This window comes from Mesoplodon densirostris, chromosome 16 (genome assembly GCF_025265405.1).
Source record: "Mesoplodon densirostris isolate mMesDen1 chromosome 16, mMesDen1 primary haplotype, whole genome shotgun sequence".
In the NCBI taxonomy this organism is placed as follows: domain Eukaryota; kingdom Metazoa; phylum Chordata; class Mammalia; order Artiodactyla; family Ziphiidae; genus Mesoplodon; species Mesoplodon densirostris.
The window spans coordinates 22,168,829-22,193,831 of record NC_082676.1 but is presented as its reverse complement, the minus strand read 5'-3'; the positions used below and the strand labels follow the sequence as shown (position 1 = coordinate 22,193,831).

Genomic DNA, 25,003 nt, shown 5'->3' with positions numbered 1-25,003 from the left:
TCTGTCTACCAGCTTTGCCATAGAAAACTTGGGGTTGTTAGCTCACAGACATTTACTTGCCAGTGTAACACCTCCAGCCTTGCTCATAAGATGATGAGGATGAGCTTCTCTAGAGTGGACCATCATCTTTCATCTCTACAGTCCCAGTACTTAGCACATTGCCTGGCACACAGTAGGTACTCAGAAGTTTGAGTAAAGGAATGGCTGGTGTATGTACCACTTTGTGCCCTGTAATTACTTGTCCTGTGGTTATAAAACTCATAAAGGAGAGTGTCTTTTTCATTTCCTCTGCAGATCATGTGCTATGTTTTCAGTTCTTGCAACAAGATCAAAAGGCAAGGACCATCTCTGCTTAGATGTGCTGTGTCCTTCAGCTTACTGATAAATAGCCACGGCCCACCTCAGGGCTGTTTGCAGGTCTCCCAGAATCTTGTATTATTTGGCTTTATAGGCAACCACACATAAGGTCTTTATTTTAATTTATTGTGGGATTAAAGAGTCTGAGTGAATTTGGCCTTGTTCCATTTTAGAGTTAGAACAAATCTCGAGTTGTAGAAAATAGCCCTACCAGCTGAGAAAGTCAAGCCATCTAAGTTCCTATTTTTCTCAGCAGGGGCGAGTTAGAATAGCCCAGGCCGACTGAAACATGTTCAGTTGCCAACATGTGATCAGCATGCAGTACGGAAGGAGTGAGGTGGCGATCTCTGGCAGGTGCCTCAGTGAGAGAATCTCTTGTGATGCTCTTTTTCAATGCAGCAGATCTCAAACTAATGTCTGTTGAGTGCCTACTGTGTACATATCTCATTTGATACAATGGATTTAATCATAGAAGGGACAGCCGCATTTTACAAATTAAGAGAACTGAGGCTCAGAGATTAAACAGTATGCCAGTGGTTTAGTTTAACCAGCTAGTGAGTGTCAGAGGCAAGATTTGAATCCAAGTCTGATCCTGAAGCCCCACATAATTAATTAATTCACTTGGCGTTTCTGGAGGAGGTCCCTGGAGTTAGTCCTCTCAGTGTACCTCTCAGCAGTAGGACACTGATAGGCCTAGTTGTTTATAGGCCCATCTGGATGAATAACTCTCCTCACAGAGAGAGGTGACGTTAGCCTATTGGGATTTAGACTATACCTTTTTAAGAATGAGGATGGGAAATGCACTTCCATCTCATTCTTTAAGAAAGTGGCACATACTGCAGGAGGCTGGTTAGAGTGATTGCCGCAGTCTGGTTGTGCCATTCTGGAAAGACCTCTGATCTGGGTATACTAGATCTTGGGTTCTTAACCCAAGAGCCATCCCTAAGAGATGGGAACACTCTGAAACTTCATGGAAATGTGGCATTTGTATCTATATATACAGGAGGGAATAGCATGCATAAGGGTTCATCAGATTCTCAGAAGTGTTTGTCATGATTTTAAGAAGGAAAAAATAAGAAGGGGGGGGACAAATTGCAGATCTAGATTTCAGTGACCTAGAAAGGTACTTTTGACTGGAAGCAGCAAATCACATCCTTTATCAGGGCTCTTGTTTCTATACTCGAAATCCCAGAGGAGTTGAACCAAAGATTTCTAATTCTCCTTTCAGCTCTGAAAATTACAGAATTCTGATTGACCCTGGAGAATCAAACTTTTAGCCCCCCTTGCATATATCCAGGGGGGTCTAACCCATTGCTAATCACTCTTGAGAGGCCCTGAAGGGATTTGAGCTGGGGGAAGAATGGGCCAGAACCACTCCTCTAGGCAGTTTCACTAATTAGTGTCTGAGGCAGTCAGTTGTCTGACTGTTGAGCAAGGCACCCAGCAGGCAGGGACTCACACTGGCACACAGTTTCAATACTGGCTCTCTAATTCTCCACCAAGACCCCTGCCTCCTTACCTAGTGACTTCAAAGTGTAGATTTGCGTGACCTTCCCCTCCCTGCGCTTTGTGGATTCCTTTAATGTGTGTGCACGTGCGTGCGTATGTTCTGCTCTTCCTGGGTCCTGCCTTAGGTCTTCCTGGGTCTCTGCAGTGGGGCCACCACATCCACCCTGTCTATACTGACAGCTCCATAGCCATCCTTCACCTCCATTTTATCCTGTCGAAATGACAGAGCAGCTGAGCGGTGTTGGCCAGCAGATAAACCTGTTATCTCCCCTGCGCTCTGTGCCAGCATCTCTCCCCATCTCCTTGGTGCATGAGAAATTGACACCACCTTGGGCTGAAATCTGTTCCTAGGGAAGTTACATTTATTAGTGGCTAATGAAAGCATGTGTGTGTGTGTGTGTGTGTGTGTGTGTGTTTGCACTCACGTGTATGCGCAAAACTTAGGGTGAATGAAGTGTTTTCCTATCTGGCAGGCACCAGTGACCTACGACCAGCCACAGCACCCAGAGAGAGAGATGCAAAGAACATAGGCAGATTCAGGTCTGCCTTTGACAACCTGTCCTTTGCTTAAAATCCCAAACTAATAGGTATATGTCATTTGTTCTTAGTATACCACTGCAGTTGATCAAGGTATCTCCTGTTCCAGGCTGGGATGAGCTGTGGAAATACATGCTAATATGATCTAGTTCCAGAAAAAATGATTCTCCTCTATATTATATTTTCCTCTTTGAAAATTACAGCTCCTGACACTCTCTCTGTGCCACCAGCACCCCACATCCCATCTTGTTGAGGTATATAAAGAACATTCTCTTGGGAATTCCCTGGCGGTCCAGTGGTTAGGACTCTGCGCTCTCACTGCCAGGGCCTGGGTTCAATCCCTGGTCGGGGAACTAAGATTGCACAAGCCGCGCAGCATGGACCCACACACACACACAAAAAGAACATTCTCTTGCAACTCCTCATCCATCTTAATCAGGAAGATTAAATGGGAGAATTATTGAGAAGTTTTGGTTTAGTATTTGTGGAACTGCCCAGAACTCAAAGTCACTTCTTTATTTGGACTCCACTAGAAATTGCTTCTGGAAAGAGTAATTCAGTAAAAGAGAAAAGAAGGGTGTTATTCATGTCTTACCTCCATGTGGCCTTTCGCTTCACTTTCCTCCTGTTAAAACTATTGACTTTTTTGTTAATCCACATTTACATAGTGCCTGTCTTTTGGACACAGTGAGCCCCCCCTGATGAAGCACATTTTCAGGCTTTGCATGGTTTAGTTTCTGATCTCTTTTATCATAAAAGTTTCTTCTTTAAAAGCTTTGATGGTTACCTTTTATATGTGGGAGCATGTAACCTAGTAGGAAAGGCTTCCATTTTGGAGCCAGACAACACGGGTTCAAATCTAAGTTCCCACCACTCTCTCAAGGACATGACCTACTAAGTAAATTGATTAACCTCTCTGACACTTGGATTCTGCATACTAAATCAGAAATGAGAATTGTACCTTTTGCATAGCTTAGTAGTGAAGATTCAATGAGAAAATTGTTTACAGACTCAAGCCTACTGTTATTGATACACAATAAATTGGTGACAGTTATTATTGTACCCTACTTACTTTCATACCGGAATTTGAAGCAACTTACAGCAAAACAATATGGTGATACTAAATCTTAGCTTTGAGTAAGAATTTGTCAAAAGACAGATGTCAAACTGGGGGAAATATCTGCAGTGTAGAAGACAAAAGGGTAATATTCTTAATTTACAAAGAGCTCATAGAAATCAAAATGGGCAAAGGATAAGGCCGGGCAGTTCACACAGAGAGCAATACAAATGGTCAGTAAACATCAGAAAAGGTGTTTGACCTTATTCATAATAAAAATAAAAACATGCTAATCGAAAGAAGATCCCATTTTTCACCTACAAGGTTGTCATAATTTCTAAGTTGGATAATATCCAATCTGAGTGAGGATATGGGAAAACAGATATTCTTTTTCACTATGTATGTAAAATTATACTTCCACTCTCAGTGTGTATGTATGATATATGTGTATGTGCATGTAGGTATTTCCCAGCACATTCTGGTTAATTAACTTACTTAAGGTGATGCCCTTGAGCAAGTGGTAGGAGCTTAGATTTGAACCTACGTGGTCTGACTCCAAAATGTAAGCTTTTCCTACTAAATTACATGCTTCCCACATATAAAAGGTAATCATCAAAGCTTTTTGTATGTACAAAACACATAGACACACACACATACACATACTGAGAGTAGAAGTTAATCAGTACAACCTTCTTGGAAGATAATTTGTCAATATCTTTCAACATTTTATATGGTTTTTTTTGACTCACCACTTCCACTTCTAGGAATTTGCCATAAGAATATATGTGCAAAAGTGTATCCAGGGGCTTCTCTGGTGGCACAGTGGTTGAGAGTCTGCCTGCCGATGTGGGGGACACGGGTTCATGCCCCGGTCTGGGAAGATCCCACATGCCGCGGAGCGACTAGGCCCGTGAGCCATGGCCGCTGAGCCTGCGCGTCCGGAGCCTGTGCTCCTCAACGGGAGAGGCCACAACAGTGAGAGGCCCGCATACCGCAAAAAAAAAAAAAAAAGTGTATCCATGCCAGAAATAAAGGTATACGTGCCAGAATACATGTACATGGACGTTCATTGCAGCATTGTTTCTAATAGCAAAAACAACAAACAACCCAAAACTGGAACCCACCTAATATCCATGACTGGGGCATTAGTTAAATTATGATAAATAAGTTCAGTGGAATTCCTGACAGCCATTAAAAAAAAAGTATGTGCTGGTATAGAAAAATATAGTAGAGAATATATGTATGTATATATTTACACACACACGTATGTATATATACATACGTGTGTGTGTATGTATATATATTTTTCCCCTCCTGTAAATGTACACAAGATACTAGTAGTTTTTTGTCCTTTGGGAGAGATGAACAGGGTAGTGAGAGGAGTATGGGAAAAGAAAAATATTAGTACGTGCTCAATAAATATTTGTCGAGGACATTCATACCTTTTTGTATAGTTTGGTTTTTACCATATGCATCCATTCCTTTTATTTTAAAATCCATTGGTTGAGGATGGAAAGAGTCAATAATAAAGTAGTAAAAGAAATTGACTCCTGTGATTGAGCATGGACTCACCTTTGAGCTTCTTAACAGCCAAGGCAAAGAGGTAACTCAGGTAAAAAACACAAAAAATTTATCAGGAAAGAGAAACATTATCTTGATCTCTCAAAGGACTCTAGCAGCCAAGGATTGGTCTAAACTCATATCTAGTCTTATCTGTCTACAGCTTAAAATTCATTGGTGCATCCTTGTCGCTTTTTTCTCCAGCCTTTCCCCACCTGACTGGCCTCTCCTCCCCCATGTGTATGTGATACGCCATCCAAACCAGCCTTTGCATATATTGTTCCTTCTGCCTGGAGTGCTCTATCTTCTCTATCTAGTTGTCAGCCATGGCTTTTTAGTTTTGTTTTGTTTTAAGATTTTCAGTTGTTTGTTACCTCCAGTGGGAATTCCTCTAGGTCAGCTATACCTTGTCTGTGCTCCCCAGATCCCCTCTGCCTACCTCAGTGATGGAACTTGTCACACTGCCCTGTAATTATTGTTCTGTTTTCCCCACTAAATACAGAGCTCCTTAAGGTTAGGGATACTATGTTGTTTGGAGGCCCTGATAACCAAGTGCTTGCCAGGCACAGAGGTAAGTGGTCAGTGAATGATTGAGTGAGTAATCTGAAATTTGGGTTCTACCTCTTTCACCAATTAGCTGTGTGGACAAGTCACTTCTCTCTGGGCCTCGATTTTTCTATAGGTACAATAAGAGATTTGGCCTAGATAATCTATGAGAACTCTCTGGCTGATTTTTTTTTTCTTCCTCTGTGGTTGTCAGATTGTCATATATATACATGGAAGTTGTTACCAGTTGTCATGCTGAGTAATTTCAAAGTTTCAAAACTAAGCTTGTTAAAATTCACTGCATTTTTTATGGCCTGTCCCACATCTGTTCACCAACTTGAAGAGATCAGAGCCACATCCAGTTGCTTGGCCCAAGATTGCAGAACTGATTACGTCCCCCACTCTTTCTTCCTCTGATCTTCTCTCCTTGACATACACAGAAGTTTGTTTTTTTGTTGTTTTTGCCTGATGTGAGCCTCCAAAGACGTCCCTTCTTATTATACTTTGTCACCCTGAGCTGAGCTGTCTTGGTTCCTTACCCTAGGTTCATGATGTTTTTTGCCTTCCTGTGAAGACAGGTCCTATTCTGTCCACTCGCCACTTTCTACCCTCATCTCACCCTCCTCCTGTTCCGTGCCCCTTCCTTTTTTTCAAGGTGGAGCTTATACCAGCTCAATCCCAGCTTTACATCGGAAGTTAGAAGAAAGATATTGGGGTGAACTTGGGGTCTTGAGAAGGTATAATACCTCTCTCCACAGCGTATTTTAAGAAAAAATTTATACTTAAAAAAGTGAATCTGCTGGGCTTCCCTGGTGATGCAGTGGTTGAGAGTCTGCCTGCCGATGCAGGGGACATGGGTTCGTGCCCCGGTCTGGGAAGATCCCACATGCCGCAGAGCTGCTGGGCCCGTGAGCCATGGCTGCTGAGCCTGCACGTCCGGAGCCTGTGCTCCGCAACGGGAGAGGCCACAGCAGTGAGAGGCCTGTGTACCGCAAAAAAAAAAAAAAAAAAGAAAAAGAAAAAGTGAATCTACTGACTAGAGATATTTTATTCAAACTGATGGCTCCCTAAGAAAATGTCATCCACTTACTCCCAAATGCAAAATATCTTTAAGGACCGTTTTGTAACTGATGATTTGAGAGCATATTACCAATGCAAGGGTGCTATTACTCTGAACTTGGGATAGGCACTATATACAAAAGGTGAAAGCTATTCAAAGGCATTTGAAAAATACCCAGAGTTCAAGAGTGATTTGTTTGTCTGGTTCCACCACCACCACCACCAAAAACTTGTATTGAGGGCCTGCTTTCTTCCCATTTATTCAGCAGGTATTTCTAAAGCACCTACTATGTGCTAGACATTGTTGTGGGACCAGGGATATACCAATGAACAAAGCAGACTAAAATCCCTTCCTTCAAGGAGCTTATATTCTAATTGAAGGGTGGCAGTGAACAAAACAAATAATTAATTATACAGTATTTTAGAAGATAATTCATGCTGAAGAGAAAAATAAAGCAGTTAAGACTTGGAAATCGGTGGTAGTGGAGCACTGCATTTTTAAATAGGGTGGTCAAGGAAAAGCCTCGTTGAGAAGATGACAGTTGAGTAAAACTAGATTTGAAGATTGAGCCATGCAGATAGTCTGGTGAGGAGCATCTCAGGCAAGGAAAGCAGTAAGTACAGAGGCCCCAGGGCAGAAACCTGTCTGACGTTAGAAACAGCATTTAGTCTGAGTGAGTGGGGAGCCATTAGAGGGTTTTACACAGAAGAATGATAGGGTCTGACTTAGGTTTTAACCTAGAGGATCATTCTGACTGCTCTATGGAGATCAGGCCAAAGCGGGCAAGGGTGGAAGCAGAGAGCCCCACAAGCAGGCTGCTGAGTATTCCAAGCAAGAGGTGATGGTGCTGTGGACCAGCGTAATGGCAGTGGGAATAGCAGTAAGAAGACATGGAGTCCTGGCTGTAATTTGAAACTACAGCTGACAAGGTTTCTGTGGGACGTGTGAGAAAGAAGAGAATCAAGGATATCGCCACTGTTTTTGGCTTGAGAAACTGGAGGACCTGGTTGCCATTAACTCAGTGGAACAAACTGGGGATGGGCCTGAGGAGGGAGGTCAGGAGCTTGGTTCCAAAACCATGTTCAGTTTAAAGGATCTGTTAGACAACCAAGTGGAGAGAGCAGGTAGACAGGTGAATTCATGAGCCTGTGTTCAGAAAACAGGACTGGCCTATAGACACAAGTTTGGGAGTTGTCAGCACGTAAATGATCTTTAAAGCTGTAGCACTAGATGAGATCCCCAGGGAGGTGAAAGTAGATAGAGGAAGGAGTAGGAGGTAGAAATAGAAGTCTAAAGACTGAATAACTCTAGCATTAAGAGATTGGGGAAATGAAGTAGTGAGGAATGCTTCTCTGATATAAGTGAGGAAAGTGACTTCTTGAGAACTCAAACTTTGGCATATGAAGATGTTCAGTCAGTTTTCAAACAGAATATTTGTTGCCCACACTGTGAAGCATTTTATTTCAAAACAAACTTTACTCTGCCATCTCCTTTTCAACGTCATTATCCTTGGTTTTTAAAAATTCTTTTTAAAGAAAAGAACCTCTTTACAGCTGAAGCCTATAATATACCCTTCAATTACCCTCTTCTTCCCTGGCTAGAAGAATAGCATCTCATAATAGAAGCCTATAGGTTATGTGGACTGAAAAAACATTGTTATCCTTTTGAAGTCCTTACTGTCCTGCTGTCTTTAAACTTGAGGTAGGGATTTTAGGTGCACCAGAATGTAAGTGATAGCACTGGGACCCTTTCATATTTCTTATTTAATTCTCAGATATTTACCTGGGAAAGTTATTAGGTAATTTGAGAATATGGTAGAACATGTCTTATTTGTTCATTATGTGCTCACCTCATGGTTAGTATTCATACTCTATTTACAGGTTATTTCTGTAAATGGGGGGATTAGTTTGAGGTTCTGTTGCGGACAATAAAACTCAATTATAGGCAGAACAGAAATTCTAACTTAGTTTTTTTTTTTTTTTTTTTTTTTTTTTTTTTTTTTTTTTTTTTTTTTTTTACTGTACGCGGGCCTCTCACTGCTGTGGCCTCTCCCGTTGCAGAGCACAGGCTCCGGACACACAGGCCCCGCGGCCATGGCTCGCGGGCCCAGCCGCTCCGCGGCACGTGGGATCCTCCGGGATCGGGGCACGAACCCGCGTCCCCTGCATCGGCAGGCGGACTCCCAACCACTGCGCCACCAGGGAGGCCCCTAACTTAGTTTTGATTCACTTGCTCAAGTTGTCCTTGGGGATATAATCCCTTTTGAATATGTTTCTTGCACCATATGTGAAAATCAGTTCAATTTTCCATTGACACAATTTAGGTTCTTGTCTTATTAATCAATAGCAGCAGTCAGGGAAGACCTACTTATTCCTCCTTCAATAGAACCAGACCAGGCTTGAAGAGAGGTAGTAATTACTGCTCTGATCACAACATGTTCTCTTTTCTCCTTCCCAACCCAGAGCATGTCTGTTCGATCCTGGCTTCCCTTCTGCGGAACCTGAGAGGGCAGCAGCGGACCCGACTTCTGAATAAATTCACTGAAAATGACAGTGAGAAGGTGGGTGCTTGTTAGACTGTAAAGATGGGACTGGGACCAGCGGGAATAGAATCACTATCTCCCTGATGCGATCTGAGGAGTGCTGGGTTAAGTGTTCCTGCCCTAAAATATCTTCTCCAGCATCTGGACTCCATTGGTTTGGATCTCAAAGGTTTTTCTGGTTATTCTGCCTTTCATCTCCTAATGCATTGCCCTTGACCCCAAATATTTTGAAACCACTTCTGTACGCAACAGTGTACCATTATGGATCATTAAGATGAGGAGGAAAAGATCAGGTCAGTACTTTAAAAATTCTTAATATGCAGTGAAACCATTTGTTACCATGTAAGTAATACAAATAAATGCAACTGTTGTTTGCAAAAAAAAAAAAAAAAAAGAAGAGGCCATTGGGTTAGGACACAGAACCTATCTTAGCAATCATGTCACCCCGGTGACATTATCTAATGTCTGTGCGTCAGCTCCCTCATCTTTAAAATTAGGGTTGCTCTCTATCTTCTCTGCCTGCCTTATCAGGTTTTTCTAATGTTTAAGGAAATAGTGGATATGAGAATACTTTGTAAACTGAAATATATAAGATCTTAGGGTCATCATTGTTAACCAGGGAAGGTTTGGGCACAGTCTTCCTGACTGTCTGATGCTGTGTTGAAGCAACATCTACTATTAATCAATACCAGCTCCTGGGTAAATACCAGGGCTGCCAAGAACCATAGTGGTGCCAACCCAGTAAAAAGAGAGGTTAGAAGTTTAGGCTGGCTTCACAGTGTTCCTTCAATCTTTTGGAAGTCTTAGGGAAAAAATGAAACTTTCAAACCCACTCAGTATTCCTCAGGCCATGTTTGAAGCATGACTTTTGCTAAGTTTGAAACTGATTTTTAGGTTATTGCTAAGCAAAAGTCAGGGGCTTTTTTTAAGTTGTGAAGGAGTTTTTCTTGCACTCTCTTCTGACTGAAAAGCAACTAAAGAGATTTTACTTAGACCTTTTTAAAAAAAAGATCAGCTCTGGGGCAGAATCTGAACATGAAAGGTTTCAGTTTGAAAAAAGAAATTTCTATATAGTTCTAAGTGAATATCAAGTATGTAACTTCATGCTTCTTCTCTTTGCAAGAAGGGACTTGAATTTTTAATCTGTTTGTTTTTAACAACGTGAATTCAGGGGAGTCCTAGAAGGGCTGGGAATGCATAGTGTCCTTCGGGAATGGCCTGTGTTCAAACTACATCCATGCCAAGTGTTTGCTTTGTTCTGCCCGATTCGTTTGATCCATTCCTGATGTGTTCCGCAGCAAAGCTCGTATCCAGAGTGAGAAGTGGTAGAGTGGCTCTCCCTTTGTGGGGAGTGACAGTAAGACGAATAGGAGCTCCAGTGTCCTCTTGCCTTGGTATTCTCTTTCTTTCTCACTCATGCCTGTGAAGTATCTCTCTTTCAGGTTGACAGGCTGATGGAATTGCATTTTAAATATCTGGATGCAATGCAGGTGGCCGACAAGAAGATTGAAGGGGAAAAGCACGTACGTATCCCTGCCTGTCTTTTGCCAGCTATTGACTTGCACTCCATTGGGTCCCTTGTGCACCTCGTATCTCCCCACAGGACAGGCAAGGGCAAAGGTGCCATCTGCCTTTGTGTGCCACCTAACATGTCGTAAGAGCTGGGCAGATGACAGTCCGCCAGCGGTTATAACTGCTCTTTTAACAGGAGTGAAGTCCCTGAAGAGGATGGATGTGTACAGTTGATCCCAGTCTGACCTGGGAGTCTGGGTGGTAGTACAAGTACCCTTGACAAGAGCTTCTCTTCGAAAATCTGACCACAGCACAGTGCTGTGACTTGGTACCACAGTGGCAGAGTGTGTCTCGGCACACACACTTGCTGGCTTCTGTAGTCATAGGGAGGCACTGGAAGGAAACTGTGAGGTCATTGAATCCAGTTCCCGCATTTGTAGATGAAACCTGGAGACCTAGAGAAGGGAGCTCAAAGCTCTGCAGCACGGCCTGCACACCGGGTCAGAGTGACTGAGCCGCATTGTCTGATGCGGTGGTTGCTGAGGGAGATGAAACCTGCTAGATGTTTTTTCTTGACAAGCCATACTTAACCTAGGGTGTTATCCTACCTCCTGTATTTTTCATCTGCTTCTGTTTTGTTCTCTGCTGTCTCTGTCCTCTGTAGCTTTCTCATCTGTCCCTTTAATCAGAGCAGGTTTTCATATTGGTTAATGTCTGATTTGTATTCTCTTTGTTTTGGGCTGCGTTGGGTCTTTGTTGCTGCGTGTGGGCTTTCTCGAGTTGCGGCGAGCAGGGGCTACTCTTCGTTGTGGTGTGCGGGCTTCTCATTGCGGTGGCTTCTCTTGTGGAGGAGCACGGGCTTCAGTAGTTGCAGCACGTGGGCTCTAGGGCGCTCGGGCTTCAGTAGTTGTGGCACACAGGCTCAGTAGTTGTGGCTCGTGGGCTCTAGAGCACAGGCTCAGTAGTTGTGGTGCACGGGCTTAGTTGCTCCACGGCATGTGGGATCTTCCCGGACCAGGGGTCGAACCCATGTCCCCTGCATTGGCAGGCAGATTCTTAACCACTGCACCACCAGGGAAGTACCCTCAGTCTATGGTCATGTTGCACAATGATCCTTTTTTTGCTTTTTTCAAAGTCTGTAGTAGAGCCCATTTTCTTCGTGATCTGGATTTGCTATATCACTCTATTTTCTTTTCACTCTTCTTGCCTTAAAGACACACTGGAGGCTTTTGAGCCTCACTGGTGGGAGAGCCTGCTTCAGCACCCCTCCCGTCTGTGTTGGGGCAGGCCAGCCATGAGGCAGAGCTGTGTACACTGGGAATTACACTAGCGTCTTCCCTCAAGTTGTGCCTCAGGCCAGGGTGAGAGACTAGAGCTTGGGGGAAACAGCGACCTTGTTGTCTGTGCCCTTCTAGACACCATGGGGAAGCCACCCATTCCCTTTCACAAACTGTACCTTCATTTATGAATACCAGTAGATAGGTAACCATATGTATCATTCTTGTGATTTCCCTGTGCTCTCTAAACCTAGTAAGTCTTCAGATGTTTGTTGATTGATTGAATTGATTGACTGGGACTTTCTTCTTTAATGTGGTGATACTATTACAGGGTAAATGGCAGAGACTCTGAATTCTGAGGCTGGACTTCAGATACCAGCATGTTCCACACACAGTCCTTTGATTCCACACACCTCACCCCCTTTATTTTATTCTTTGATTAAACTTTCCTCTTCCCTCTTTTCTTCCATTCACAGTAACTTGTACATGGTTGACACTTAGTGATTGTTAAAGTGCCAAAGTATATATTCTTCATCTTTGACTGAATGATAATTAGAAACAAATTGAACTTTCCCTAGACTTTTGTAGGGAAACAGCCATGGGACAATTAGAACTCCTGCTCTGACGGAATTCCCCAAGTTATCTGCTGAAGGAGATTTTCAGGGCTGGTTGAAGGAGCACCTGGGAGTCCGAGGACTAGCTTTTTAGTGCAAGCACCCACCTCAAAATCACTGCCTCGCCACACCTTGTCACTGCGCCTTGTGTAGCCCCAGATTCTTAGCCATAACGTGGCATAAGCAAAGGAGGTCTCTCAAATCCCCTCCAACTTAACGTTTTCCCTCAGATTCAGGTGAGCATACTTCGGTAACTGCCATTTTTTGAAAATGAAATGGGTTAAAAGCACAATGAGAGGTTGATCAGCGACTTCTTCATGGAGTGCCAGCAGCAGCCTAGTAGAAAGGTGTGCATGAGGTGGGGGGTCAGATAAGCCTGGATTTGAATTTGAGCTCTGCTGCTTCCTAGCTCTGAGACCTTGGACAAATGAGTTGACCTCTCCGAGCTGTGATTTTCTCATCTGTAAAATGGCCATAACACCTCCCTTTCAGTGCTATCATGAAGACTAAGCATAAACTATGTATTTACTTTGCTCAATAAGTAAAAGCTACTGCTGTTGTTAGATTTTCCTAGCTTCCTTTGGAATTCCCATGTAACTTTTAAGTATGCCAGGCAGTCCTTTTCCTAAGATCATCCTCCTTACCAGATAACCCAGAAGGAGTTGTCCTAGCAGACCAGGGCATCGGCACCATCAGATGCTTCATCTGAGGCGAACCTGGAATAGACTTTGGTTTTTTTTTTTTTTTTTTTTTTGTGGGGAGGGTGTTGTTTTCTTTTGTTTTGTTTTTTGAGAGAGACCAGAGTAAGCTGTTGGGCATCAGGGAGCAGGAATCTAAGGGGAAAAAAAAAAAAAAGGTCACGAAGAACCTAGGGGTAAGACGGGAATAAAGACACAAACCTACTAGAGAATGGACTTGAGGATATGGGGAGGGGGAAGGGTAAGCTGTGACAAAGTGAGAGAGTGGCATGGACATATATACACTACCAAACGTAAAATAGACAGCTAGTGGGAAGCAGCCGCATAGCACAGGGAGATCAGCTCGGTGCTTTGTGACCGCCTGGAGGGGTGGGCTAGGGAGGGTGAGAGGGAGGGAGACGCAAGAGGGAAGAGATATGGGAACATATGTATATGTATAACTGATTCACTTTGTTATAAAGCAGAAACTAACACACCATTGTAAAGCAATTATACTCCAATAAAGATGTTTTAAAAAAAAAGAAAAAAAGGAAACTTGGGCTGCTTCCCACAAGATTATCTATTATCAACATTGAAGAGGGTGTGAAATTGATTAGCACTGACGGAGAGTAATGGCTGCAGCCACTCTCGCCAGCGCTCACGGTGCTTCTGTGTGCCACAGGCGCAGGGCCCTGCCATTCCCTGACAAACACCTGTCTCCTTGATGCCAAGGCTGTTTTGCTGGGCACTGGCAAACATTCCAAGGCTATTAGTGCTCAGCAGCCTCAGTGTTGCTGGGAGAGTCGTGGCGGGGAGCGGGGGGAGGGACGTGTTTGTGAGCAGCGCTCTCTGCCAAATGAGCCGCCTCACAGGTATGAAGTGACCTGGAACAAACCACCTCTTTTCGTCTCTCCTTCATGCAGCCTACTCTCTTAAGTCTCTCTTAAATGATTTGTTGTCTCACCCCACCCCACCCCCATTAAACTTGAATGTCCTACACCTACTGGGAATTCAGCAAATATTTGTTGACCTGAATTGAATACTTTTTTCTCAGGCATTTGATAACATTGACTGTCATATCCATAATGAATAAATATCTCATATACTCTGCCAAGTCTGCAACAAAAAAACACCTTAAATAACAGGGTCAGGTATTGACCAAGAGAAGGGGGATCAAGTATTGACATTTTTAGTGTCTCGGAGCCACCATCTTCCCTGCAAACTTCAGATTCCCATGGGCACGGTGCAAGTGTCCATGGTTTGCAGTTGACCAAGATTCACTGAAAAGAATCCAGTCAGTTGGCAGATGTTTCTCAGGCACCTGCTCTGTGCAAGGCACTAAGCTAGGCACTGGCTGGGGGTGAGCACAGGTGGAAGTGTCAAAAGAAGAATGGGCCCCAGGGGTACTGCTGCCGCTGCTGAGGGCTGGAAGAATCCAAGGAGCAGGAGGGAAGCCATCTGTACCTCGAGTCAACCCTAACAGTTTTGTGGATGAGGCAGAATTCAAGGTGAACCTTAAAAGGAGGAGACATATAAGACATTTCCAGACTAGAGAGGAACAGGGGCAAAGGAGGGGCAGTGGGAAGCCAAGTTAAGTTTTGGGGCGAGTGATAAGTTATATTCCAGGGCAGAAGGTGTGAGGGGGGAGCATGGGCTTTAGAGCCAGGCTTCTTCTGGTTCTCCAACTGCGGACAAATAGCCTAACTTACCCAGCTTTATTTTCTTCCTTTCTGGTGTTTTGTTTTTACGATATACGTCCCAACCTGTGGGTCTGTGAGGAATTACATATTTAGGAATTTGGTGACACAGCTATAACACACGTGAAAGCTGCTTCCACAGGTCCTGGGCTGTAGAGGTGGCCAGAGAACCTTTAGTTTTCTTTTCTCTGTGAGCACTGTTTCTACCACCACCTCTCTGCACACATGATTTTCTTCCTTCCCTAATACTGCAAGATTTTGTGTGATCTGAGTCCCCTCTACTTCTCCCACTTCCTCTCCTGCTGCTGTGCGTTAACTTCCAGCTGTATAGCCTTTGCATTTGCTTCTCCCCTTGTCCTGCCTCTTCTCACGCTGGTGCCTCCTTCTACTTTCAGGTCTCAGCCTAAATGTCACCCCCTCAGAGAGCTTTTCAGTGACACCCATATGTAAAGTAGTGTCCCCATGCCAGTGCTTCTTCGTAACCTGTAATTATTTTATATGTTTGTTTACTCTCTGTCTGTGCGACTCTAATCTCTTGTTCATCATATTCTTAGGACCTACATAGTGATAACATGCAGTAAATGAAGGACAACTACTCATGAGATAAAATTAATATTTGTCCATGGGTATTAAGGAAGATAGAGGGTCCTGAGTTTTCTACATTACATCTAAACTCTCATTTTAACCCTAATTTTTGTTTTCTCTGAATAGCCCCATCATCAAAAAAATATTTTTTACAACTGTGTAAATTCTGTGGCATACCTGTAGTTATATTAAACACAGAAAGATACTCCTATTTAGAAGAGTCTACAGGACAAACTGATAATTGTATACATACTCAGTTCAAATCACATTAGCTACAGCAATCTGTAACTAGGAAAGACTTTCACATCTTGGGCAGTTGCCCAATGCTTTAACGTTATATTCAGTGTCCATGCGACTTCAGGGCCACAGTGTATCTGAACATACCCTTGGGCTTCCTGGTTAACCTTTTAAAGGGCATGTAATTCTTAAGACTCTTCTAGTGAGCAGCAGTTCTCTGTGATCTATAAATACCCAGGGTGCTTGTCTCAGCAGATTTCACCTGACTCCCCAAGCAGCAAGAAGCCCAGAAAATGCCAAGGCCCCTGTTGTTGGGAAGATATCCTGACTTCTCATGGGTTCCTTCTGGCTTCTGTTGGTTAAATGTACAGAAATGCCAGGCTTCTGAGTGTCAGAAGTAAGACATAATTATATAGATACTGGCAGGGATTTTAAAAGAAGGAGGAGAGCCTTGATGAAAGGTTTTCCTTTTTTGAGTTCCTAGGAAAATTATTCTCAGCAGGTTTATTCAATAAAGTGTTCTCGCCACATACTTTGCACCATAATGACTTACAAATTGCATGCAAATTTTGCCACAGTTGAATCATCCCAGGCTTTATCCTGGAAAGAGAAAGAGGGACTCCTTGTAATGAAACAGTATCCACAGGCCGTGATGTCTGAAACAGACTTAGACTATTTCCTTAGCATTTGAAACTCATTTAAGGATTTGTACAAAGGGGGTAAAGCGCAGGAACGAATGAGTGGGATTGGTGATCGTAAAGCACTGGTAGGTGTGTAGACAGTGGAAGTGTGAGACTGCCGTCAGGTCTTCTGCTAACTGCTGGAAGCTCCTGGGCAAACCTAAAAGAAATGGAGTCCTGCTGAGAGTTCCTCTCAGCTGTTCTTGAAACAGTGGTTCCCAAACTTGTCAGTCTATGAACTTGGCAGAACACATTTTACAGTCAGTAGAAGCCAGAGGTGGTGGGGCAGGGGATGCTATGGTGCTTTTCCCTGTCCTGCTTGCCTCTTTCCTAGATGCAGATTTAGCCATATGCCCCTTCACCCGCTCGCTCCTGCCTCCCTGCCCGCGCCTTTCCCGATCACAGTCATCCTTCCTACCATTGGAGAAGTTGGGGGGCCTGAGTTCTGGCCCCCCGCCTCTGACTCTTACCTTGCAGTGTAGCCTTGAGCACTCTGTTTTTGCTTTTCTCATCCTCTCTGTCCTCTCTCAGGGGGCGGTCCACAGTCTCTCCCAACTTCACAGAAGCCCTGGTTCTCTCAAGGCTGGCTTATATGTTGTGAAAATTCAGATGAATAGTCTAGTAGTCTAGTTGTTTGTTTGTTTTTAGTGAATTTAGAAATCCTGCCTGTGATGGAGGCATCATGGTACCATAGAAGGAACATGAACCCAGGGGTCGTACAGCCAAAGGTTAAATCCCAGCTCTGCCACACATAATTCTGTTCTTTGGGGAAATGCCTTGCCCTGTGTGTGTATGTATATTCGTTTTCATGATAGTTTTATTAGAGGGTCATTTTGAAGATTAATGAGATTGTTTGTAAAAACCTGGCACATGCTCATGTGTTAAGGCTGGCCTAACACATAGTTTTCCCTTTGTTGGGCAAACTCTGGCCTGATATCCTTGGATTCTTATTAGAGCTGCTATCAGTTGGCTGTATATTCTCAAAAAAAAAAAAAATCCCTTTTACTTATTCTCCAGCCTCTGTTTCCCCTGCTGAAAGTGACCTGCAGTCCTAGGATCCTTCTCTAACAGTCTGCCCTATTTCAGAAGCTCTTGGAGGAAGATTCTGTTTTGCTATTGCTTGTGCCTCCCCCAACTCCACATACCTATCTCTCCCTTTGCTTTGGAAGAAAAAAGGAAATTGGCCTTTTCTCAATGGTGGGGCAATTCCTGCCCATGACTACAGACAGTAACTGTGACCCCCAGTGGGTTTCTGAGTCATGTCCTCTCTTATTAAGAAAAGAGGGATTCGGCGAGGGGCAGCTCGCTGCCTGTCAGGGGCAGATTAGGAGTAGCATCCACACGCCCATTTGGAGGCTTGCGACTCGCCTGCGGAGAGCGATAGAGACACCTGGAAAGGTAGTGATTTGGTAGTGCTCCCAAAGACAGATTAACGTTTAAAGTGAGGGTGTGGCTGGAGGAGGGTTAGAACACACACACACAGCCCTGCAGAAATGGCACCTTGATGCGCCACGTACCACCTCCTTGTGTGTCTTAGGAGACGAAGCCGTTTATTTTAGCAGCCCCCAAACAGGCTTATGCTGCTGTGAATTGCAATCTGTTCTACTTAATGAGCTATTCACTGAATTACCATCTAAGTTTTTTTATTCTAGCCCTCTCTTATGGAATGAACAAAATAAAACCTTCCAGAGTGTCTTTTTTTTTTTTTTTTTTTTGGTTTAACTCTCCCAAGTTGTGTGTGGAATTTGCTGGTCTAGCTATAGGTTCCCACCCCCCTCTTTTTTTTTTTTTAAGTTTCTTCAATTTATAAGGAAAAGACAGGCAAAGGAGCCAGATGACCTTACATTTAATGCTGCTGGTTTGCAGTAGTTCCCAGATATAGCATAAAGAACTCATATGCTCATATGCTAATACCAGAAAAGGTCTATAAAACAAAGACTTTCCTTCTTTGAACTATGGAAGTGCTCACAGGCTTGGAGCCAGTCTTGTGTGTGTTTTTATCCTGTCTCCAGCACTTAACTCAGCTCTGAGCCTGTGACCTTTGGAGAGTTCCTCAACTCTTCTAAGCCTCAGTTTCTCATTTGAAAGTGAAAATAGTAATGATTCTTACCTCTTGGGGTTTAAGGAAAAATGAGAAGTCCATGAAAGTGCTTATTAGCACAGTGCCTGGCACACAGTAAGGACTCAGGAAATTGTGCTGTTATTATTCCATTTTTGCTGCCCATCCCTTGTCAGAGTGAAAGGACTAACAGAAAAAGGTTTTGGACTAGGAAATCATGTTCCAGTCAAGTCTCTAACCGAAACTCAGTGACAGTCATTTGACATCTATCTCAATATTTCCATCTGTGAAATCTGAAAATGGTGTTTGCTGTACATATCCAACACTGGGCATATACAACAAGTGAGGTTAATGCAGATCCACTGCTTTGAAAAGTAAAAAATGCTGTATGTGGATGTTGAGTTGTCATTGCTTCACAGAGAAGACGGTCACCTTCACTCTTCTCAAAGGTGAGAGTTGAATGAATTAATTTGTGGAAGACATCCTTTAAATCTTAACTCTCCTGTCATATTTCAAATACAATTCAATGTATATATAGATTTTCACTTTGAAATTTTGTAAAGTACGGTATCTTTACAATACTTAAGGAGGTTACTGATTTTTTGGAATTTCTCTTTAATCTCTATTAATCATATTCCCATTTTAAGAGCACTTGATTTGCCTGCCCAGATTGTTTTAAAATAGCCTGTCTAATATAATAGCAGATCCAGGGGTTGTCTCTTTCTTATAGGGAAGTTTAATTTATCGATGAGAGGACGAGCTAATTGTCCTGTTGAGGTGACAGTTTGTGTCTTCTACTTGAGGCATGTCTCCCAGTGGCTCTTCTGACTGTCTAGGAGCACTGTCAGTCAACAGCTCCCGTCTGTCCATTTACCCATATGCAGGCAGAAACTCACTGCATCTGGTTATGAAGGTGCTTCAGTCCTAGATTTGCCACAGGTTATCAAAGCTAAAAGGAACCTTCAGGAAGGCCAGATCAGGGAAGACAGAGGTCAGCCCCCCTACACTCCCCAACCTGTGATTGGTGTAAACAGTGCTGACTGATTTCAGTGTTCTTCCCCTACTAAGCTCCAACTTGGCTGCACAACGCTTTTCCAATATGGTAATCTGCAGCCATGACAGTGAATTAGAGTTGGCACTCAAGAACCCTATTTCCCTTCCCTGATCCAGCTTAGGCTTCTAATTTCCAAGCAAAGAAGCCAAGGCCAAGAAAAATTAAATGACTTGCCTACGGACATTAGTAAGTTAGTATTAGAGTTGGGATCTGATCCCATTTGCTTAGTTCTTTAAGATGTCTGGGTCTTCCTCAGGCACAGAAATCCAAAGAACCATATCACGTCCTTACCTCAAGATCAAATTTTTATCTAGTGTCTTAGAAATGGAGAAAAAGAGCCAAAAATGCATTAATCCATTTATAAGACGTTGACTCTGTTCACACATTGTAAGACGGGTGGATAATAAAGGTGACATACCATCCTACTTCTTTCTAAAACAGACCAGAACTTGAGAAGCCTAAAAGAACTGTACCCAAACTTCCTTATTTTCCAGCAGAATAATACATAATCACCCTGCTTTTTTTAATTTCCCTTTAAACATGGAGTACACATTTGTACTCAGCTTCCGTGAATCCACTCAGCAGTAAATATTCCATGCCACAGAGTTGTAACAGGCTAGATTAGGGACTATCCTGACAGCAGTCACCTTCTCTGTGTGCTGGTTTCTATGATGCTTCTAAATCTGTCAGGGCAAAACTTTGTCTTAGAAGCCAGGCTGTGTTTCATCTTTGTGCCTGTTCAGTGCGGTGATGGTGATGCCTCTCTTGGAGATGAACTGTAATCGTATCTCAGATCTACATTGGAAAATTTCACTTTCAAATCATGTGGCCTTATGTCTAAAAGTAGAATGTTGAATTGAACGTTGTTAGAGTCTTGAAGTTCTGAGGAAAGAGGAAAAAATAGGATTTGTCAGTGCTCTCTTGGGTCCATCCTTTCCACATGACAGTATTTAGAGAAATTGGAAGGTACATTATGTCTGGTTAAAAGAAGATCAGATTGTGGGGAAGAGTGTGAAAAAGAAAAAATCACCAGGGGCACTTCTGACGTAATTGGAGAAATTTAATTTTGCTAAACTCTATTTCTTAAGCCTTTCTGTTATTTAGTATCTTCCTTTGTTCTCCAAACAGCTCTAAAACGTATACCTACACAATCATGGTAGTATGAAAAGAGCACATTCTTGGATTTGAATCCTAGTTCTCCTACCCACTAGCCTTAGGCAGGTTGCTCTGCCTGAGTCAGTTTCCTCATCGGAAATGGGGGTAACAATCCCTACCGCGTAATATTTGTGAGAAGTAAAGGAATCAGTATAGGAAAAGCACTTGGCACTATAATAAGCCCCCAGTAAACATTAGCTGCTCCTCCCAGGTGGGTAGATGGTGGTAGCAATGGCTATTCAGACTGCCTCACACAACGCCTGGTATGTAGTAATCAATCAAAAACTATGATCTGCCGGTAGCTAGGATCTAATAAGCAAAGGAACACTCCCTTCTTTCTCTTCTTTCTGTCTGTTAATGACGGTGATATTCCACTCTTGTTCTCTTCCACCCTAGCCGAGTTGACCCATGCTATTGTTCCCTCTGTTTAGAATGTTCTTTCCAGATTGCCAAATTCCTTCAGAATCCAGCTCAAATGTTACATTTCCCTTGAACTCTGCTGACTCCTCAAAACAAACTTAGTCTGTCCTTCTTCTGGAGTCCCATGGCACTCAGTACAGTTTGAGAGGTCCTTCATAATAGCCGTTAATGCATTTAAAAAAGAAGTTTGTTCATATTTGTTAACCTCATTAGACTTTAATCTCCTTGATTATGTAGACTGTCTTATTCCTTGATTATGTAGACTGTCTTATTTATCTTTGCCGCCCCTGGTACATCATGTAATACCTGGCCCATAGTTAGGTGTTCAGGAAATTTTTACCAGGTAGATGAATGAATATGTTTCTCTCCAAGTTCCCATGTTTGGAAACTTCTAAGGGTTTGGTCTCTGTCCTCTCCTCTCTTCTGCTCCCCTCCCCTCCCCTCCCCTCCTCTCTTCCCCACCTGATATACTTCTCACCTAGGCTGATACTGTGGCCTCCGAGCTGTACACCCTGCCTGCCTCTCAACAGTTTAAGCTGATGTGTCCGTCATAGAGGTGTTGGCACATTCTCATTCACTTTCCTGCACAGTGTAGTCTGCAGCTCACCATATCTCACTTCTCTGGCCAGCATTCAGGCTTCCCACCAGCTAGCCCTCCAAGGCACTGTCCCTCGCCATTTCCTAATGTTTCCCCTCCTACCCCATCCACAGAAGTCTTAGCACACACAGCTCATTAATACAGCTGAACTTAACCTGCATTTTTCCAATCCTGTTTCACAAATGCTTTTCAAGAGTCTGCTATGCAAAAAAGTACCATGCAAGGTGCTTTCTAGGTACAAAGATGATTTAAAACTTTACACCTCTTGCTTTCAAGGAACCTACACAGGAAAGAGGCACACATCTGAATAACTGTTGCAGGACAGGGCATGGGAGGTGCTGTAAAAGAGGTACAAATCCAAAATTTGGGGGGTTTGAGGATTGAAAAATCATAGCAAGTTGGAAAGCATTGAGAAGTTTTTAAAGATCTCAGGAGAAGTTTTGTAAGGAGTATCACGTTTTAGACTTTAAATACATTATGATAGAGATTGGGGGTTGGGGGGAGTACCAACATTACAAGCAAAAGTGATGGGGCCAGAAAAGGGAGGGCAGGCCAGTTTGTGCTGTGTGCATGGGTCGGGGGCTAGTGAGCAGAAAGTATGAACTGCATAAGGCATTTTGCATAAGGCTTCAGACCACAGGAAGGCCTTCATTCTTAAGGCATTCATTCTGCTATGTCTGCCAGTCAGGAGCCTTGAAACCTTATCTAAAAGTCACTTCTTCCCAATGTCCTAGCATCTTAACCAGCCCTGATTAGCACCCACCACTTGCAATGACTTTAAATTTGTGGGCACACTGTATCCGTTTACTTTTTGGTCATTTTCTGTGTTACTGTGACCTTCCCGGATAGACAGTCAGCTTCTTGGTGACTAAGACCAGGGCATCCCCTTACCTCCATTTTCATTCCTTTTCTGCCTTAACTCAATGCTTAGAAAGGTGTTCTTGCCACTAGGCATTTAGCAGGGTCCAGATCTGAACCCTGTGCTTCATGTTATTCATTTCCACCTCAGAGGTGAATCAGACAGGATTCCTGTCCCCGGGGAGTCCATATTCTAGTAACTGGTAATTATGAGCAACTTACTTAACCTCTGTGTGCCTTGGATTCTAATTTGTACAGTGGGATTAATAATCCCTTCCCTGCTCTCTTCAAATTTGGTAATAAGGACCATATACATAATAACACTTTAAACTCTGCAGCATTATAGAAATGTGAAGTATTAGCAGCAAATGCTTTCTGCATGAGTGAAAGTCAAGAGTAATTTTCCTTCCTGGGCCCCCAGCTGCTGAACACTTAGGAGTTCTGGAGCAGGAAGTTATGATTATGAGCAAATGAGAAACTAAAGAGGCCCTTCTACTTTTACACTCCTTGGACATCAGTCCAATGCTCCATGACTACCTCATGAACGTTAGCACTATTACCAGATTACCAAGGAATTTGCTACTAAACGAAGCTATGAATTAGTGGTGGTGATTTACTGGGCAGTGCAAGGCCTGGCAAATCTAGAACCCTCTTTTGCCTCTCAGACAGAGACCTTTGGGAGTGAGATGAAAAGTAGCCTTGTGTAGCTGCAGGCTGGCCCCCTGGGCAAATAAAGAAGCATGTTATCTGCGTCTAAATAGTCTCTGCAGGATGCTGGTTGGAGATTGATGACCACAGTGGTAAGTCCTTCGAGTTTGGGAGAGTGGAAAGCAGAGTCCCAAGGGCTTCTGTCAGTGACAGGAGCCTGAGTTGTCAGAGGGAACCGTGGCCATAAAACCACTGACGGAATTAAGAAATGGATTGTTGTCATCAAAAGCATGTATTCAAGCACCTGTCTTCTTAGACCAATCGCTAGTCGTGTAGAATGAGTCCCTCCTCCAGTTCTGACTCCTGAGAGCTAACAGCCTGAAACAGAGATGTCTTTTTCCTTTCATTCACTGCATGGATGTTTACTGAGCTGGGGATGTAAAGACAAAGTTCAGTCCCCACTTTCACAGAGCTCACAGTTCACCCTCATGAAATAAAGGGAGTTATAGAAACAGGGAGCTGATGATAACTGAAATCAGTGTGAATATGACGTGCCAGAAGAGGTCGTGTCATGGAGTGACCTGCAAGGGTGCTGTCGGGAATTTTGGAAAGGGGGTGTTTTTAGCTTTAAGTAATCAGGGAAGGCTCTGTAGGAGAGGTGGCTTAAAAATAGCGTTGGCTTGAGAGGTACCCCAGAATCCCTAGGAAGGAAGGCCCTAAAGTCCCTGAGTTGGGAAGAAGAGCCCTCTTGGCAGAGGTGGTGATAATCCACAGGATGAGGGACTTTGGAGGTGGCGGGGAATGAAAATATTCTACAATGATTGTGATGGTGGTTACACAACTCTGACTATACTAATTGTATGGTATGTCAATTGTATCTCAATAAAGCTGTTTTTGTTTTTGTTTTTGTTTTTTCTAAAGAATCTACTAGAGAGGAATAGATATGGGGACAGCAAGTCTGATAGGTCTGGGGTTACAAAAGTTTAGGAAAGAGACTCCCATCACTCATTAGGACTTTGGCCTTGAGGGAGTATTGAACTTGTGGAATGAAATGGAAAGATGGGCAGTATTTTGCATCTAACAAAATGTAAGCCAAAAGGGACACATAGATTGGGTACCTGTGCCATCACCAGGGTACCAAGACAGAATTGTAGAGAAAGCAGACCTCTCTTCCCTAGGTTAACTTGATCTGGAAGGGAAAGAGAGTTAAGTATATCTGTAGAGAGGTTATTTATGGAGGCTGGAACGAAAGAGTAAAGAATGAGTAGAAGCAGATGAATAGATTTGTGTCCCCATCAGCTTATTTTTTCAGGTTGAATATGTTGATGGGATCATTTTGGCCCTGAGTCACTGTGTAGGAAAAATGGACTTTAATCTTGACTCCCTGGGCCAACAAGAGAACATAAGATACTTTAGAATAATGGGAGAAGCAGGAGGCAAATCGAGGCAGAGTGGTTTTCTTCTGTTGTTGTAGTGGTAATTACTACTCTTCTGTGTATTAGGGGTGGACTAGAAACCTATTCTTTCCTCCTTCACTCACTGTGTGGCTTTTATTCCCAAACGTTCATTCATTTCTAGGACATGGTCCGGCGTGGAGAAATCATAGACAATGACATTGAGGATGAGTTCTACCTCCGGCGCCTGGACGCAGGCCTTTTTGTTCTCCAGCACATCTGCTACATCATGGCAGAGATCTGCAATGCCAATGTGCCCCAGGTAGGAGGGGGCTGCCCCTGGATGGGCCCTTCCTTCCCTGCCTCCTTG

The 25,003-nt window shown here is 43.3% G+C and overlaps 1 protein-coding gene across 1 annotated transcript in view; it reads left to right on the top strand.

Annotated features, from left to right (window-relative positions):
• The window catches only part of CTNNBL1 (catenin beta like 1), a 158,666-nt gene that overhangs the window by 122,209 nt on the left and 11,454 nt on the right, over positions 1–25,003 (top strand). Inside the window, exons 12-14 of the mRNA XM_060120252.1 lie at positions 9,089–9,186; positions 10,611–10,691; positions 24,818–24,955. Coding sequence (XP_059976235.1) covers positions 9,089–9,186; positions 10,611–10,691; positions 24,818–24,955 — 317 coding nt within the window. The remainder of the gene's footprint in view (positions 1–9,088; positions 9,187–10,610; positions 10,692–24,817; positions 24,956–25,003) is intronic.